Source organism: Pelodiscus sinensis, chromosome 4 (assembly GCF_052426305.1).
Source record: "Pelodiscus sinensis isolate ZL-2025 chromosome 4, ASM5242630v1, whole genome shotgun sequence".
In the NCBI taxonomy this organism is placed as follows: Eukaryota; Metazoa; Chordata; order Testudines; family Trionychidae; genus Pelodiscus; species Pelodiscus sinensis.
The window spans coordinates 73,951,453-73,969,128 of NC_143055.1; the positions used below are offsets into that span (position 1 = coordinate 73,951,453).

General features: G+C 45.4%; 1 protein-coding gene across 1 annotated transcript in view; it reads right to left on the bottom strand.

Annotated features, from left to right (window-relative positions):
* Positions 1 to 16,457, bottom strand: part of TMA16 (translation machinery associated 16 homolog) — a 39,035-nt gene extending 22,578 nt beyond the window's left edge. The window contains exons 1-4 of the mRNA XM_075930157.2: positions 16,299 to 16,457; positions 12,175 to 12,287; positions 5,479 to 5,516; positions 4,049 to 4,133 (exon numbers count right to left, since the gene is read on the bottom strand). Of these exons, the coding sequence (XP_075786272.1) occupies positions 4,049 to 4,133; positions 5,479 to 5,516; positions 12,175 to 12,287; positions 16,299 to 16,301 (239 nt within the window). The 5' untranslated portion in view covers positions 16,302 to 16,457. The remainder of the gene's footprint in view (positions 1 to 4,048; positions 4,134 to 5,478; positions 5,517 to 12,174; positions 12,288 to 16,298) is intronic.
* Between the last annotated feature and the right edge of the window lie 1,219 nt (positions 16,458 to 17,676).

The window sequence follows — 17,676 nt, forward strand, 5'->3', positions numbered from 1 at the left end:
TCTTTTGAAAGAACATTCAATCAATTCAGTTGCACATCCTCTAGTGCAGGCATGTCCAAAGTCCGGCCCGCGGGCCAAATGCGGCCCGCGGTCGGATTTAATATGGCCCCCCGCTTCTCCCGGCTCCCCGGTGCTTTTTTCAACTGGCGCGCGCAGCGCGCCGCTTCGGGCCACCGCCGCCGCGGTCCCAGACCCTGCCCCTGCACTCCGCTTTGGGGCTGAGAGTGCGGGGACAGCCCCCGCTTCCTCCCCCTCTCCTGGCTCCCCGGCACTCCTCTGAACTGGCGCCGCTTCCGGCCGCGCCGCCGCCGTCCATGGCGGCCGCTGCGGTCCTAAAGTCTGCCCTGTAGGGCATGTCCACAGCGCCGCTCTCCCGCTTGGCTGCGGGTTCGCCCTGCCCCTGGGCCGCCGTGAGGCCAGCATGCCCTGCGCTCTCTGCCCGCCTCTGACCCTGCAGGCCCTCTACCTTGGGGCTGAGAGTGCAGGGACGGACTCCACAGCTGCTGAGATCAGGGACGGACTCCACAGCTGCTCAATCTCAGTATCTGTGATTGGCCCTGCACACTGTCAGCTTTCTGGCGGACTCAGGCACGTGGAGCTGCGAACACGCCGGAGGTCATCATTAGACACTTCGCCACAAACAGACACAAAGGCAAGAGAATTCTTGTTGGGCAGTGTATTAGTGCAGTGTATTACTTGGGCAATGTATTAAACCTCTGGCACTGCGCTCACATGATCCCTTCCCCTTCTGGTCAATTTAAAAAAATGGCGACTGTAAATAAGAGAAGGAAAGTTGACAGTGAGGGCCGCCGCTTCCAGGACAGGTGGAAAGTGGAATATTTCTTCACTGAAATACAGAATCACTGTGTTTGTCTGATATGCCAAGAGACTGTGGCTGTTCATAAGGAATTTAATGTCAAGAGACACTACCAGTCGAGACAGAGCACATACGACAAGCTTACAGGGCACGACCGCAGTGAAAAGTTGAAGCAACTTGAAGCTGTTTAAATGTCACAACAGAAATTTTTCATAAGAGCCCGTGAGTCAAATGAAAATGCCACAAGGGCGAGCTATGAGGTGGCAACGTTAATTGCTAAAAATTGCAAATCTTTTGCTGAGGGTGACTTTATCAAAGAATGCGTTATGAAAATGGTTGAGAATATCTGTCCCGAGAAGAAGCAAGAGTTTGCCAACATTTGCCTGGCTCGTAACACTGTAGCACGGAGAATTGAAGAGATTTAATCAGATATTAAGAGACAGTTGACATCCAAAGGAGTGGATTTTGACTTCTTTTCAATAGCCTGTGATGAAAGCACGGACCTATCTGACACAGCTCAGTTGCTGATTTTTATGAGAGGGGTGGACGATGAAATGAATGTGACTGAAGAGCTACTTGACCTCCAGAGCCTTACGGACCAAACAAGAGGAAAAGATTTATTTGTTTCTGTTAGTTCCGCCATAGATGACATGAAACTGCCTTGGAACAAAGTTACTGGGATTATTACTGATGGGGCACCTGCCATGGTTGGCGAACGAAGTGGATTATCAACCCTAATCTGTAACAAGGTGATCGAAGAAGGAGGCAAAGCTATTAAACTCCATTGTATCATTCATCAACAAGTTCTCTGTGCTAAACATCTCAAATATGATCATGTTATGAAACCGGTGCTAAAGACTATTAATTTTATTCACTCTAAAGCCCTGTGCCACCGCCAGTTTAAACAGTTTCTACTGGACATCCAGGCTGAATACGAAGATGTTTTATATCACAACGATGTAAGATGGCTCAGTCGGGGGTCTGCACTGCAGCGTTTCTACTCTCTCAGAAAGGAAATCGGAGAATTCTTGGAAACAAAGGGACAACCAATGCGAGAAATATCTGATCCTATTTGGCTGGCTGATTTGGAGTTTCTAGTTGACATAACAAAGCATCTGAATGTACTGAACACGAGTCTTCAGGGGAAAGATGCAGCGGTGAACCAGCTTTATTCACACCTCAAAGCCTTTGGGACAAAGCTGCAACTTTTCATAAGGCAGTTGTCACAAACACAGCCCAATACCATACATTTTTCAGCGTTGCAAGAAATAATGAACAGTTTTCCACAGGACAATATCAGTGCGCAAACGAGCAGGTATGCAGCAGACATCGCATCTCTGGCTGGGGAGTTTAAACGGCGCTTTCAGGATTTTGCAGCTATTGAAAAGGAGATCAGCCTTTTCTCCTCTCCATTCTCTGTTGACCCCGATGATGCTCCAGATCAGCTGCAGCTCGAGCTCATTGAGCTGCATTGTGACAGCGAGTTACGCAGTCGTCACCAACAGCTCTCTCTTGTGAACTTTTACCGCCAACTGGATAAGAGCCGGTTTCAAGAGATTCGAACATTGGCTAAGAAAATGCTGAGCTTGTTTGGCTCAACATATATGTGTGAGAAGATATTCTCTGCTATGAACTTTAACAAGAACCACGTGAGGACAAGACTAAGTGACTCTCACCTGCGTGACATTTTGCGCATCAAAACCACTGCCTTTGAACCAGACCTAGCCTATGTGCTGCAGTCCAGATCTCAGTTTCACCCTTCACATTAGTGTAGGCAAGTTTTTTTTTCAATTGAGATGAATACATTGTAAAATCTCAGTTAGTGTCAGTTGGTCTAAATCAGTTATAAATATATTTGGACACAACATGTATAGTTGGTGTTATGTTCCTGTTCATATTTTTTTAACTTAAAAGTTGATAATATGTAATGTACTTTACAATGTCCCTGACATATATTTCAGCTTCCTGGATTTTTTTTTCATCTGGCCTTCAGATATGAAAGGCAGAGTGATTTAACACTTGTTTAGATTTGTCATCCATGTGACAAAATGAAAAGTATGCCGTTTGCAATAAACTTTGCATAACATAGTTAATTTGCATTTAATTTTAATGGTTCAAAGAATGTCAGGCAAAATGGTCGGCCCTCACGCATGTTCACTTCATCAAATCTGGCCCTCTTTGAAAAAAGTTTGGACACCCCTGCTCTAGTGTGATATATGCCATCCAGTGCCAGCAATGCCCCTCTGCCATGTATATTGGCTCTAGTGTGTTCAGATGGCATTTCTAAAACAGACTGAGACACAAGTAGGAAGTGGGGCTCAGTGAACAGAACACAGAACTGCACTTTCAGCAAGAAATGATACCAACGTTTTATACACAGGGAACAAACATTTAGAGTGACAATCATGTACTTACTGAAAAATATATAAGTATCCATTTTATTTTGCATTTGCCTTCACTACATATTTAGGGATAGAATACTTGACGGTTAGGGCTCTCTGATTACATTATGACCTCATCCCATAGTTCTAGAATGGTTATGATCTATTTATGTTAATGCAGAATATCTTCAATATTAATACACGAATACTGGGATTTATAATAATTTAGTATATGTAATATGTAGTATAATATATTAAATAATGTATTTTATATATAATATTTAATATAATAATAATTACTATGATTATATTAATTGGTATACTAATTTGGTATATTTAATATACAGGAGACACCTGCTCTTACGACCTAATTGGTTCCTGGAGAACCATCATAAGTCGAATCCTTATCACCCAGAGGGGCAATGTTATGAATGGGGATTCCTTTCCTGGCTGACTTTACCTCCTGGGAGTTGTAGTGTCCTGGAGCCAGCGATGCGAACGGCTGGGGGCTGTGCTGGGCAATAGGCGGCCCTGCAGCACGGCGTAAACAGCGCCCTGAGCCGGCCAGGGGATTTTCCAGGCAGGGGGCGGCCCCACTGCGTGAAAGAGCCGGCCGGGGGCTGTGCCAGGCGGTAGGCAGCCCCCTGGCTCTTGGAACAGAGCTGCCCTAAAAGCAGGGGGGTCACAGGTTGGGCACTTGTAAGTCAGGGGTCGCCTGCATATTTAATATATTTAATTTAGTATATTTAATATATATTTAATATTTAGTATATTTGAGATTGATCTTAATTCAATCTTATTTCCAACCCGAAAAAAGATCCTTTTATACGAAGAAATACCACATTCTTACTTTTCAATTAGTTCACAGGCTTCTTTCTTTGTGTAGTCTGCTTTGCTGGGATCAAGGTGACTTTGAAACCATTGCAATTTTTCTCCTATAGGAACAAAGTGGATGTTGTTTATTATAGTAGCAGTAGCATAGATCAAAATCTGTCAATATTCCTGCAATAAATCCCATTTTTCAGGGGGTTTAAATTCAGTCTTAAAAATTTGCTTCACTATGGTACATGTATAAGGTCTCAGGCTAGGTATGAAATAAATATAAAGAATAGATTTCATCCAGTTGTCATTTTGAATTTGGGAAAGAAGAAAGAACCTATTTATAGGTGGTTTTCTATCCTCCTTTACTAATAGTTTTAAACAACTGGAAATCAGAAGAAAAAAAAGTTAACAAAAATTAACTACAAGTTGAACCTCTCTAGTTTGGCATCCCTGGGACCTGACCAGTGCCAAGCAAGGGAATATGCCAAACAACAGGAGGTCAATATTGTCCACTGCTTACTGATTTCTTCGGAGTAAATTAGAGCTAAATAACAGCACAGAACAGTGAGAGCCAGGACTAGTGGCTATAAACAAACTTTATGGGATCATGGAAAACTTGGCCACACCTATAATAAGTGGACATCCATCTAACTAAAATCATGCCGGACCACGGATGTTGCCATACCAGAGTGTGCCAGATAGGAGTTTCAACCTCAACAAACCAATTCTTGGGCAATCAGTACACACAGTATTTTTTAATATAGTAAATTGTATAAGAATTGGATGAAAAGCTTAAAATTGTTAAAAAAAAATCTGTGAGTAATGCTTGTAAAATGTTTAAGAAGTACCCAAAAAAACCACTGTTAAATTATATTACAACATGATGGGGGTGGAGAGAAACGCCATAGTGGATCAATATCAAGACAATCAAATGTGTTCTAGACATTAGCAAGTTAGAGTTGCAGCATAGGAACCTTGACTGATAACCCTTCTCTTAAATTTGAAAAGGTAATTAACAAGCTACAACATCCAACTATTTAAAACGCTATATCAAGTTGTGACCAGAAATCTACCAATCTTCCGTGTTGCTGTGTGCAATCACTGCTAGTCCATAAACATCCGCATGAGGCGATGCAACTATAAACTTTGGAGTGGACTACATGTAATGATATGGACTGACAAGGCTTAGTTATATTAATGAAACAGGTTTGTTCTGTATTATGCTAAGTTGCCTTCTACTACAGTCAGACATGCAATGAAATCCACATGTGCTGCAAAGAAGTAAAGTCAAGAAATCCCAGCTCTGGTTTCACTGGCACATGCTAAATTGAGATGAGAGCACACATAAAAGTCTAACATTTATACAGTTTATTAATAGATTATAACGACAGTCCTCATCTTATATAAAGAACAATTAAGTAGAATATAGGACAAATCTTAATTTTGATTAATACTCACCTACAATACTCAGACGCAAAGCTTTTTCATTCTTCAACCTAGAAGACAGGAAGTGCATGCACTAGTCAATCATTTCTCAAAAGAAAAATCAATGGAAAAGGTAGGTAAAACATGTACAATTCCACTTCTAAAACATGACAGCATAACAACTTCTGACTTCCTTTTTAGTGTGAGAGGAAATCTCACAACCAGTTAATTCAGATTTTAGTAAACTATTTCCAATGTCTTACAATTGTGCTATTTAAAACAATGGGGGAAGAGGAGGCGGTAAAGAAAAATGATGCCTTGATATTTATTGGACCCTACTGTATCAACATTTTACTGTGACAAGTAGATATCAATGTTTTGATATCTTCACAAAGCCAGCCAATGGCTTTTACACAGTCTTACTCTCTCTCTCTCTCACTGAGTTATGGGTTAAATACTAAAACCTCACTATTCTGAAGGGTGCATAGTAATCTGTTGTCCAGGACGTGTTAAGTACCCCACCCTAGCGGTTGGTTTATAGAAGATACAAGTCTCCTAGAGCTACTAGTTGAATGAGCTGCTCAAGTAATAAAGATTCGTGATTATTTCACAGGTTGAACCTCTCTAGTCCAGAACTCTCTGATCCGGAAACATCCATCATCCAGAATGATTTTAGCTAGTCAGATGTCCACGGCCAAGTTTCTCACAGTCTCAAAGTTTGTTTACAGTCACTAGTCCTGGCTTTCAGCATTCTGTGCTGTTTTTTAAACTTTAATTTACGCCTAAGGGTGTGGCTAAACTACACCCCTCTGCCAACAGAGGGATGTAGATTAGGCACATCACCAGGGCTTGATGAACGGCGGCAAAATCCGCTCACCAGCCCCGCACTGCGCATGCGCACGCTGCCGGTGAATGGGGCAACGGGCTGAAATTTACTCACCATGGGTGAGTAGATTCAATGGTTTGTAGAGCCCTGCGCATCACTATTGCAAATGAAGTGGGGATTTAAATATCCCATGCTTCATTTAAATAAAAATGGCCATCGCTTTTTGCCAACGAAGCACTTTGCCGGCAAAAAGCGTCAGTCTAGACGGGGATCGGTCGACAAGGAAAACCTTCTCTGACCGATCTGTAAACCTCGATGCACGAGGCATAAGAAATCGGTCAGAAAAGGCTTTCCTTGTCGACCGATCCCCGTCTAGACTGCTGCCTTTTGCCGGCAAAGAGCCGCACAGGCAAAAAGTGATGGCCATTTCTATTCAAATGGAAGCGTGGGATATTTAAATCCCCGCTTCGTTTGCAATAGCGATGTGCCCAACCTACATCCCTCTGTTCGCAGAGGGGTGTAGTTTAGACACACCCTTCATGTCCTCTAACAACCCAGTAAGCAGTGGAAGGATTAGTAATACTGCTAGACAATACTGACAATACTGGAAAACTCTCTCTTAGGAATTGGTCAGGTCCCAAGGGTGACTGATTAGAAAGGTTCAACCTGTACTGTTGAGCACAGTTCACTCTCCAGTTATGATCCGCCTTTGTCCTAATTTTGTTTCCAGCAAGTGAGGATAAAATATACAGAAGTATTCTAATTTGAAGGGAAAAATCTCATAATAATCGCAGATTAAAACTGCAGTGTGAATATTTTAACAACTTTTAAAAATAGTATTTCTCCATGTGATGGAAACCTCCTCAAAAGCAATACATGAGAGAGAGTTTTGTATTAAAATATACAAAATAGAGGAGCAGATTCTCAGCTAGTATAAACTTATAGCTTATCCCAGAGATGGGCAATAAGACTTTTCCTCCACAGATACTGGTGCTTGCAGCTCTTGTTGGCCGCAGACCACCGTTCCCGACCAATGGGAGTTGTGGGAAGTGGCATAGACTGGGGGACCACTTCCCGCTGCTTCCATTGGCTGGGAACAATGCTCTGCAGCCAACAGGAGCTCCAAGTGGCCATACCTTTGAGGTACAGGAAAGTACAATGGTGGTATCCCGCAAGGGGCTAACCAAATCTGACCAACTGGCCAGTATATGCCCACCGCTGGGGTAGAGAGATGCAATTGCTCTCTGGCAACAGTGAAATTGGCAATTCTACTGAATATTTCCAAAGATACATTAGCTTGGTCGTGACAAACTGCCCAAGACCATATAAAGTTTACACAAAGTATTTGTGGCAGTGCACAGAGGTGGTATGTTATTTTTTATTAAAAGTAGGGGAGAGAAGAGGGTGTATATATTTGCAAGAAAGCACATATGTGGAAGTGGATCAGATCATTGTGGAAATTTGCAGATTTTCCTATTTGCCTTGTATAAAAAAAGTCTTCAGCAGACTTTGCTCCTAAAAAGACTGAAGCAATTGTTTTGCAGTTTTTGCACTGTAAGTACAGGTATCCTCCACTCAAAGGAAGAGTGTCAGTTTCTGAGTCCTGTCACATTTCAAAATGAAGGCTTACACAGAACAAACTGCAGACAGCAAGATGTCTGTAATATACTCACATAGCTACTTATGAAATACCAGAGGCAGCAATGCGGGGGAGGGGTCAGCGGAGACTCCCGTGAAGCAGCTTCTACCCATTGCAGCAGCCCGTCCACAAGGGGTACAAGTTCCCTGTAGAAAGGGACTACTGCTGGAGAGGCCTCTATCCGTAACAAGCTTGGGCCTGCCACGGATAGAAGCTGATCCTCGGCAGCAGCCACTGCTGTGGACAAAAGTTGCTTCACAGTCTTCCTGTGTTACCTTAACTCAAAGTGTATTTTCCTAGTTTTACAACAAGCTACTTAAAAAGCACTAGCAAAGTCAGTGCAAACTATAATTTCATACAGACTGTTCTATATACTGAAATGTTAGTGCAATATTTTACTTTTACTGAGACACTTTTGTATTTTGATTTTATAAGCAAGTAGTTTTAAAGTGAGGTGAAACATGGGGTATGCAAGACAAATTGAGACTTCTGAAAAGGGTGCAGTTGTCTGTAAAAGTTGAGAGCCATTGACTTAAGACAGTGCTTGGTTTCTAACAATCTGATTTCATGTCTCACTGCCAGGAGCACTCACAGTAGAAGGGTCCATTACTAGACCCTTCAAAACTAGAATTCCAAGTTATTCTGTCTTCACTGTAATAAAGATATGCTCGAACAAAACACTATGCAATTTGGGAGAAACAGCACTCACTAATATCAAGATTCAGATGAATTTCCTACACTTCTCTAAGGCATTTTATGCACTTCTGCACATCAGCCACATAATACTTACCAATGCTTGTTACCTTGGGAACAAGCCTTGGCAAGTACTGTTGACTGGCCTGGTGAATCATATATGTTACAATCTAATTAGGTCAGACCATTCCTACGTCTTCCTCTGCTAGCTGTAAAAGCTATTCCTGGGCTTAGAGGGCTATAGTGACCTCTCATTATTGCTATACTAAAGGTGTCAGGCAGATAAATTACTGGCTTAGAGAAGGTGTATTGTCTTCTGCATTCTGACATGTGGCAGTGCTGCTGATATCATATACCACACAGATACACATATGCAACCTTCAACAGGCACCTAAGGCTTTGTCAACAGCATAAAAATTTATTGGTAATGCAATACAATCCTCCCTGTTTATTCCCAGTATATAAAAAAGTGTCTTTTCTTGGTTTAGTTTAAATTTGTTTCTAAGCAACAGAAGCTGAACTAAAAGGCGGCACTCTGGTAGAAAACCAGAGTGTCCATACCAAATTGTATTGGTATAATCATATCAGTTTAAATTCACACTAAGTTATACTAGGATAGGTTTCTTCTGTAGATAATCCTTTGATTGGGCAAAGTAGGTCTAAGATCATAATGTAGTCTCATTCTGATACTAATGGTAGTGGCAATCTTGTGCATTACTGTCATTGTACAGAATTTTTACTTTTCTATTCCATTACTGTATATACTTAATTGATGGTTGCACATCGCAGTAAAATCCTTGGATGGAAAGCATAAGAGACAAGTATGGTTTTACTTTTATTTGTATACACTGTACCAGCACCCCCATTTGAAGATCTCCATTTCCACACTGCTATTTTATTTGACCTGTTCACATCCCTAGAGTCCATCAGGACAAAACTGAGACTGAGGTTTAATTTCCCTGTTGGTTACTGTTGTCTAATAACCCTATAAACAAGAAGGTAATTCTTAAAGCAGTGGTTCCCAACCTTTTTTATACTGCAGCCTGGCAAACTCATTCAAAAACTGTTGGTGGACCAGAACAAATATTTGCACATTCATTGTGGTAATTTATTTCCATATTTGCACATTTGTTATTGTAATTTTAGCCCTGGGTATATCAGGCAAATCAGAGGGGAGACATGATAGTTGAAATACTGCTGAAAACACACAAATTAAAAACAACAACAACAATACAATAGTTGCTAATATTTGTTAAAGAGTATTCTCCAGTCCAAACCTTTTGCCTCAATTGCACCAGAATTAAAGAGACAGTATTAACAGGTATGACAGTGCTGACACATTCTGCACATTGATATTTTTCTATGCACTTAATAATGCATAATAGTAATGTGTGTACCTGCTGGTGGAGAGCAGCTGGAGGCCAGGGGGTGGCTCCCGCCAATCAGAGAGAGGCAGAACAAGTCACCCGAACAGCTGCTCTGCATGTGGTGCTTGGCCCTGCCAGCCAGGCTGCGTAGTGATTGCTGGAGCTGGAACTGAGGCCACAGTGAGGGTATGTCTGGACTGCATTCCTCTTTCCAGAGAGGAATGAAAATGCAGCCGAGGGAAATTGCAAACGAAGCGCGGATTTGTATTTCCTGTGCTTCACTTGCACAATGGCATCCGGACGCTTTTTCAAAATACCCTATTTTGAAAGGAAAAACAGTCTAGAAACGGGGTTGTTTTGAAAAAAAACACCTTTCAAAATAACCCTTAAACCTCATTTTTTAAGGAGTAAGGGTTATTTCGACTGCTAGACCGCTTTTTTCTTTCGAAATACGGTATTTTGAAAAAGCACCTGGACGCCATTATGCAAATGAAGCACGGGAAATTCAAATCTGTGCTTCATTTGCAATTTTGCTCTGCTGCATTTGCATTCCTCTCTCAAAAGAGGAATGCAGTGTAGACATACCGTGAGGCTGCCCCAGTAGGGACAGCTCCGGCTGCAGCACAACCAGCTACCGGCTGCCCCACTCACCCTATTGGTGTGTGCAGAAGTGCACATGAAGGGAATTCCTTTGGAACCCCATGAAGAAGAACCAGCAATCTAGGGAGGTAGCCTGGCAATGTGCCGTGGCCTGTCAGGGGGTTCGCGACCTGCTGCTGGTCCACATGTCGGCAGTTGGTAACCGCTGGTTTAAAGTAATATAGTAGTTCATGAAAAGACAGATTAACTGTTTGTCATCTCTAACTATGCACATAACAGAAAAAACATGAAGTGACAGAACGCCACCCAAAGCTGTTCATATAATATATACTGACATTTAAAAAGCCAGCAAGTAGACCTTTAAAGCACTAAGCAGCACTCTCCCCTTCCTTCTCCCCCCCCCCCCCCCAAAACAATCCCAGATTGAGGAGAAGATTTGTTCCCAGAAGAGAGAGGCTGTTGTGCCAGGACATGAGATTACCATGGCACAAAGGAGCATAAGCAGTAGTGGCAATCAGAACTCTTCTTACCCTGCCTGCACTAGGAAAATTCTATCCTTCCCAATATAGTGCCCTTCCCTAACTCATGGGGGGGGGGGAGGGTGAAAGGAGTGAAGCAGGTCCCATAGAAGAGGAAGAAAAAGATACAGATACCACTTCCAGAGAGAACCTCCAGAGATGTTATTCAAGTTTTATTCTCAGTCTCTTTCTCCTTTGGTAAGGCTAGCAAATATCCATATAGCAAGACATTTTCTGTGCATAAGAAACAAGTGGAACCAAACTTTACTTCAATGTCAACTTGCAGTAGATTAAAACCAGGAGAAAGCCCATGTCAATTACCCATCATGTGTAATTCAGAATCATTTAAAAAAGTACTTTAGTACATAGATGGATGATTAAAGAGCTGAATATCATCTGGCAGAATTTGGCATTATCTTATAGTTTTATGCAATGGTCTAGAATATACTTAATCTTGTCCCTATGCAAGGACATTGACAAAGGCACTGTCTACGCTAAACCTCTCTATCAATCTAACCTGCACAACTTTTCAAGTACACAAATAGAACAGCTGAAGTTGATGTACTTACTGCAGCATCTTCTGTGTGGTAAGGTCAGCGGGGATGCTCTCCCATCAACTCCGGCAGCTCTTCTCGACCTGGTGGAGTACTGGAGTCAATGGGAGGGCGCTCGGAGATTGATTTATCACATCCATCCACTGTGCAGTGAAGATAACACCTAGATGCTACTCCAGGTACCTTCCAACCCTACATTCTTATGATTCTTTACCTTGACTCTCTCATAAATCTTGTTGTATAGTTTAATTTTAAATTATCCCTGTGCGGAAGCTTCTATCAGCCTCCAAGAAATGTTATTCTAGTGCCTAACAGTCTCACTTTTAGGTTGAATATTGGGCATTATTTTCTAATTATCTTTGTTTTAAATTCATCTTATTAATTATTCCTATTTTTACCCAGTACCAAAAAAGTTACACATTTATTGTGCCCCATCTTCTTGAAATTCAGACTCAAAATAATCATTTTTCAAAAACATACAATTAATCTCCCTTTCCCCCACATTGGATAACATAAGTACAAATTAACTCACTTTTCCTTCTTTTCCTGTTTGTGAGCTTCTCTTGCAAGCTGAGCAGCCTTTCTACTATAAGGATGAATGACTTTTTTTTCATGTCCTCCACCTCTGCCCTTTGGAACTTTTGGCTGAAATCAAACATAACAAGGAATAAAATGAGACACTTCACTTCTCTTCATCAACTGTCCCATAAGCTACTACAACAAGAGTAAAAGACTGCTCAAATGGAAGCTGGCAGCACCTTATCAAAGAGAATCACTCAAGAAGGATTAAGCATCAACACTTCAGAAAGTTCAAAATTCATAGTACAGTAAAACTCTAATAGTCTGGCACCCAATTGTCAAGCACTCCCAATAATCCGGCATCAAAATGGCAAACACGCCTGACGGAACCGGGATGGAACCCTGAACCGCTCAAGTCAGCCGCTCTCACATGGGTTACAGCAGGGAGGGGAGGTGTTTGGCTCTGGGGGAGGGGGACTGGGTAACGCATGGCATCCTGGCCAGCTCATTGAAAAGTCAGTCACTCAGCGCACGTGCCGCAGCGCCTGGAGGGAGACATGTGGCTGTACCGGGACCCAAACATAAGGCTGGGGGGAGAGGGTGGAAAAGGAGTGGGATTGGGTTACAGCAGGAAGGGGAGGTGTTTGGATCTGTGGAAGGGGAAAGGAAGGGGGATTGGGTTACGCATGGTGTCCTGGCCAGTTCGTTGAAAAGCCGGCCGCTCAGCGCATGTGCCACAGTGCCTGGAGGGAGATGGGCAGCTGTACTGGTGGCTCTGGGACCCAAGCATAAGGTTGGGGGGTAGGGAAGGGGATTGGGTTGGGAGTATGCAGTACCTCCTGATACTCCGGCATATCTGATAATCTGGCACCACCTAGGTCCCAAAGGTGTCAGATTATCAGAAGTCTACTGTAGTGGGCTTAGGTGGGTTTATATAAATTATATTTGTGTAAGTCCTTCTGTTATTAAGAATAATAAAATGCGACTGCTGAACTCGGTCGGATTCAAACATAGTACATACAATATGAAAAACAGACAAATTTTCTATCTTCAGCCTTCAGAATTTGTGTTACAGGCTGCTACTCTTCCACTACGAGATAATATCTTCCTTCTTACAGAGCTCAGTGGTGAGAAAACTAAGTCACCTCTCTTAACAAGGATACAATTTTCAGTATACTCTTACTTAAACTTTGCCAAATGAAAGCTTCTTTTAGACCCTTGTCACTACTTGACTAGTCGCTCCCACCTCCCCCTTGTGGGTTCTGTATGAGAGGCAGCAAGGGGGGGGGGGAGGGAGGGTGGGTAGCAGAAGCCAGTGCTGGAGGGAGCTGGCTTAAAAGCCAACCTCTCCTCCTGCCCCCGTGCACCATCTCTGCACAGTAGGGGGAGGCAGAGGCACTGCAGGGGATCTGAGCCTCTGCTTTTTAAATGTAGTAAATGTTTCCAAGCTCTTACTACTTTTAAAAAGCAGAAGCACAGCAGAATCCCAGCTTGTGCCCAGTCTGCTGTGGCTCTGCCTTTTAAATGTAGTAAGAGCCACCAGACTCTTACTACATTTAAAAAGCAGAGGCGCAGTGTCTGGGACCTAGCACGTGCCAGGACTCAGCTATCCTGGCTCGCACCCGGATCCAGACCACTGTAACACTGCTTTTTAAATGAGCCCGGGCCCAGGCTCACTGCTGTCTGCGGGGAGCTCAGGCCCACCATGGACAAAGGCTGCTTCTCAGCAGCCTCCTCTTCACACCATCCCACGCTACTGCCTCCAATAGAGGCAGCAGCATGGTAGGGAGGAGGCAGGCAGCCCAGCATTCCCAGTGCTGGGGGGTAATCAGCTTTTAAGCCAGCTCCTTCCAGCACAAGCACCTGCTTCCCCACCGGTTACTGCTTCTGATGCAGAGGCAGCGGGAGGGGGAGGAGCAAGGAAAGGAATGAGTGTAGTGGACAAGATTAACCGATAAGCCTAGGCTTATTGCAGAGGTGGGGAACCTTTTTTGGGTCAGGGGCCGCTGACTCACAGAAAAAAATCAGTTTGGGGGCTGCATGCAAGTGAGAAGCAAAACAAACAACTCCCCTCCACTGACATGGATCTTGACTGAGAAGCAGAAATACACTCCCCACATTCCCCTAACACACCAGAGTCTAGGAGGGCCTAGGCTAGGAGATTTTGTGTGCTCCAGCTCTGCCATGGGGCAGTGGAGGGGCTGGAGTGCCAGGATGGTGCCCCAACGCTGAGGAGAAGACCTAAGCTTTGAGGGCCAGATGCAGGCAAGTCAAGGACCGCATCTGACCCCTGGGCCTTAGGTTCCCCATACCTGGCTTAACGGTTAATTGTATAGTCGACTACATGTCAACATTCCCACCCAGTGCTCACCACAGGCACCTAGCTTGAAAACCATCTCCCGCCTCCCACTGCTGCACCTTGCTGCCTCTGATGTAATAGTGTAGTTGATCAACTGATAAGCAAAAGCTTATCGGTTAATGCTATAGACCACCCACCCACTCAGATGCAGAGCCGGTAAAATTTTTAGCAGAGTGGCCAACAGCCCAGTTCAGTCCTGGCTTGCGCTAGGTCCAGGACCTACCTCTGCTGCGGATCTGGTGGGCAGACAGCCCTGATCAGTTCTGGCTCACATCGGTTCCAGGAGCTCAGACACGCCTGAGATAGGGGCTCCCCCCATCTTAAAGACAATACACACTCCCCCCGCCCCTTGCTGCCTCTGTATGACAGGCAGCGGGTCCACAAGGGGCACCCCACACAGATACAGAGGCAGCAACGCAGACTAGCAGGAAGCTCCTCAGGAGGCACACTAGCTACCAGCCAAACTCCACTATTCTGTAATCCTCGGGAGTAATAGGTAAGAATTCATAAGGTTAATCAACTATTCTATTAACCGATATTTAACATCCCTATCTCTGATACAGAGGCAGAAAGGAGTGCGGGGAGTGCATGTTGTTGTTAGGATTAATTGATAAGCCCAGGCTTATTGGTTAATTGTTTACACAATTATATGCTATGCTAACATCCCTAGTTACCAAAGGTTGCACCTCTGTAAATCAAAACACTCTGGTCCAGCAACATTGTTCCAGGTTCAGAGAGTCCTGGCCCGCTGTGGGGAGTGGAGAATTTGTGGCTCAGCTGGACTGTGAGCAAGACAGGGAGGGGCAGGGGGGTTGGGGGCACCAAGATGATGCACAGCTCAGCCCTGGTCTGGCAAAATCCCACCTCTGGGACCAATCAGGTCCCAAAGGAGCCAGATTGGAAAGGTCCAGCCTGTACCACCTGTTAGTTTTTCATTCTCCCTGTTTAGTAAGTGTCTTCTACAGAAAGGGAACTGGCTGCAATCCAGTTATTCATCTATCTTCTGTTTGTTTACAGATTCTAGAACAGAATGAATGATTTTCTGTCCTATTGACTTGACAAAGAAAAGGGGGGAAAAACAACCACTGATGCTTTTAGGTGACCTTTGATCCCATTCCAACTTGTGCAAAGTTTCATATTGCCTTTTCTGATGACAGAAATAAAAAGGACCTGGTTAAAGAACCTGCCATGAATGTATGGAAGTTTTTAAAAGGACACTGCTGTACAACAGATTTTATTCATGGGTAGAACTAAAGAGTACTAATTTTTTTAGATGGCAAAAGCAAAGTTTGCAAATTGGGTGTCAGTGGCCATCATTAAATATTGACACTTCTAGCATTTCACTACACTAGCCTCCCTACTCTCCTAGTAACTAAGTTTTTATCTCGATGTACATTTTTAAGTTTCAGCAGACAAGGCTCAGTGGGCGCGCCGGGTAAGGCAGGTGGAGCTAATCGGGGGTAATGACTGGATGCGGTGGCGGGATCCCTTTCGTTAATTCTTGGCAGATGTTCCCGGGCTGGGATGACTGTAAAGTGCAGAGTAACTGTGGCTCTCCGCGGGCACTAGCCAGACACGCCGCCCCTTCTATCTCACCTGCCCCGAGCCGGGCAGCCCCGCGCCCCTCCCCCGTCTCCAGCCTGAGACCCGGCAGAGGAGCCCGTGACGCGGGCGCTGCGGGAGGCACCTGCCCCCTGGTCCCACCCGCTCTGCGTCTTACGGCGCCAAGGGGCCCCCGGGCGGGAGCCGGTGTCTCGCCCCTCCCCCTCCGCACTCACCATGGCGAGTCCCACGCGCCCGCCCAGCGAGCGGCCGGGAAGCGCAGCACGTGCGCGGCGAGAGGGGGGACCCTTTCTGCGAAAGGCGGAAGCGGGAGTCTGGTCCGTCGTGTAAAGAGCCCGGCTCGAGCCCAGCTCCCGCGTGTCCGGTTCCGCCTCCCGCCCCGCCCCGCCCCTGCCCGCTCCGGCTTCCTCCCTCCCAGCGACCCCTCCCGCAGCCCCGTGCGGCACGAAGCTGGCCGGCTGCAAAGCGGGAGCAGCAGGCCCGCCCCTTTCTCTGGGACACTCCCGAATTGAAATACTTTGGCCCAGTTGGATATTTCACTACTTGAGGGGGACACCAACTTTCAGGAAGAAGCAACCAAGAAATGGTGCTTTGCCATCGCTCCTCGCCTCATCCCCCACCACCCCTGCCTCTGCCCAGCAGGGCATGTAGGTAGCTCCACTGGAGCTTTGGCAGCGGGTCCTCCCTCTTCCCCTCCCTTCCCCTCGCAAGGTCCTGGTCAGACAGCACCGCCTCATTCTCCTCCTTAGAGCCCTGGCAGGAGCTGCGTGGAGCCCAGTTGGGCCGCTGCACTGTGGGGCAGGGTGCGTTTGGGTTTGGCAGGTACCAGGACTGCAGTAGAGGACTCCCATGGTGCTATTTTTAGTACTGCGGTTTGGGTCCCTGGGGGAAGACCTGTCTCTAGCTGGAGTCAAGCAGTAGCTGCACAAGGCACATTTCAGCCAGGGTCATTTTACCAGAATGGGCCTCAGGTGGCTGCCACTTTACTCCAGTTGGAGCTGGGCAGTCCACAAGGATTGGGCATAAAATAGCACTGTGGGCATCCTCTACTTCAGTCCTGGCACCATAGCCCTGGCTTCAGCCCCCACAAACTTCTTTCCATGTTAAAGGCAGAAGGTCAGGGAAGGGTCAGAGGCAGAACTAAGGGAAAGATGGGGGTGAAGCGAGAAAGGGTCTTGTGCTGAGGAGAGAGGGGGAGGACAGGAGAAGAAAAGGGAAGGCAAGGAGCAGGGTGGAGGAGAGACAAATGACAGGGAGCCACGAGGAGTCAATGAGTAAAAGGGCAAGCGGGGGAGGGGAGAGGAGTGGGATGGCTGGAAAGGTGTCAGTGGGGGTGTGAGAAGGGAGGGGACACAGTGATGCTGGGAGAGAAGAGGGGCAATGGGGGCAAGAGGGAAGAAGAGGAGAGGAGGGGGAGGAGTGGGTGCTGGGAAAAGAGGGGTTGAAAGGAAGGGTGAGCATGGTGGGTGTGAGGAAGGCAGGGAATGGAGCAAGTCATGTGTGAGGGGAACTGGGACAGAGGGTGGTGAGGCGGTGAGTACCAGGGAGAAGGAGGGCAGGGGCAGTGAAGGGAGGGGTATGCTCCAGGAAGGT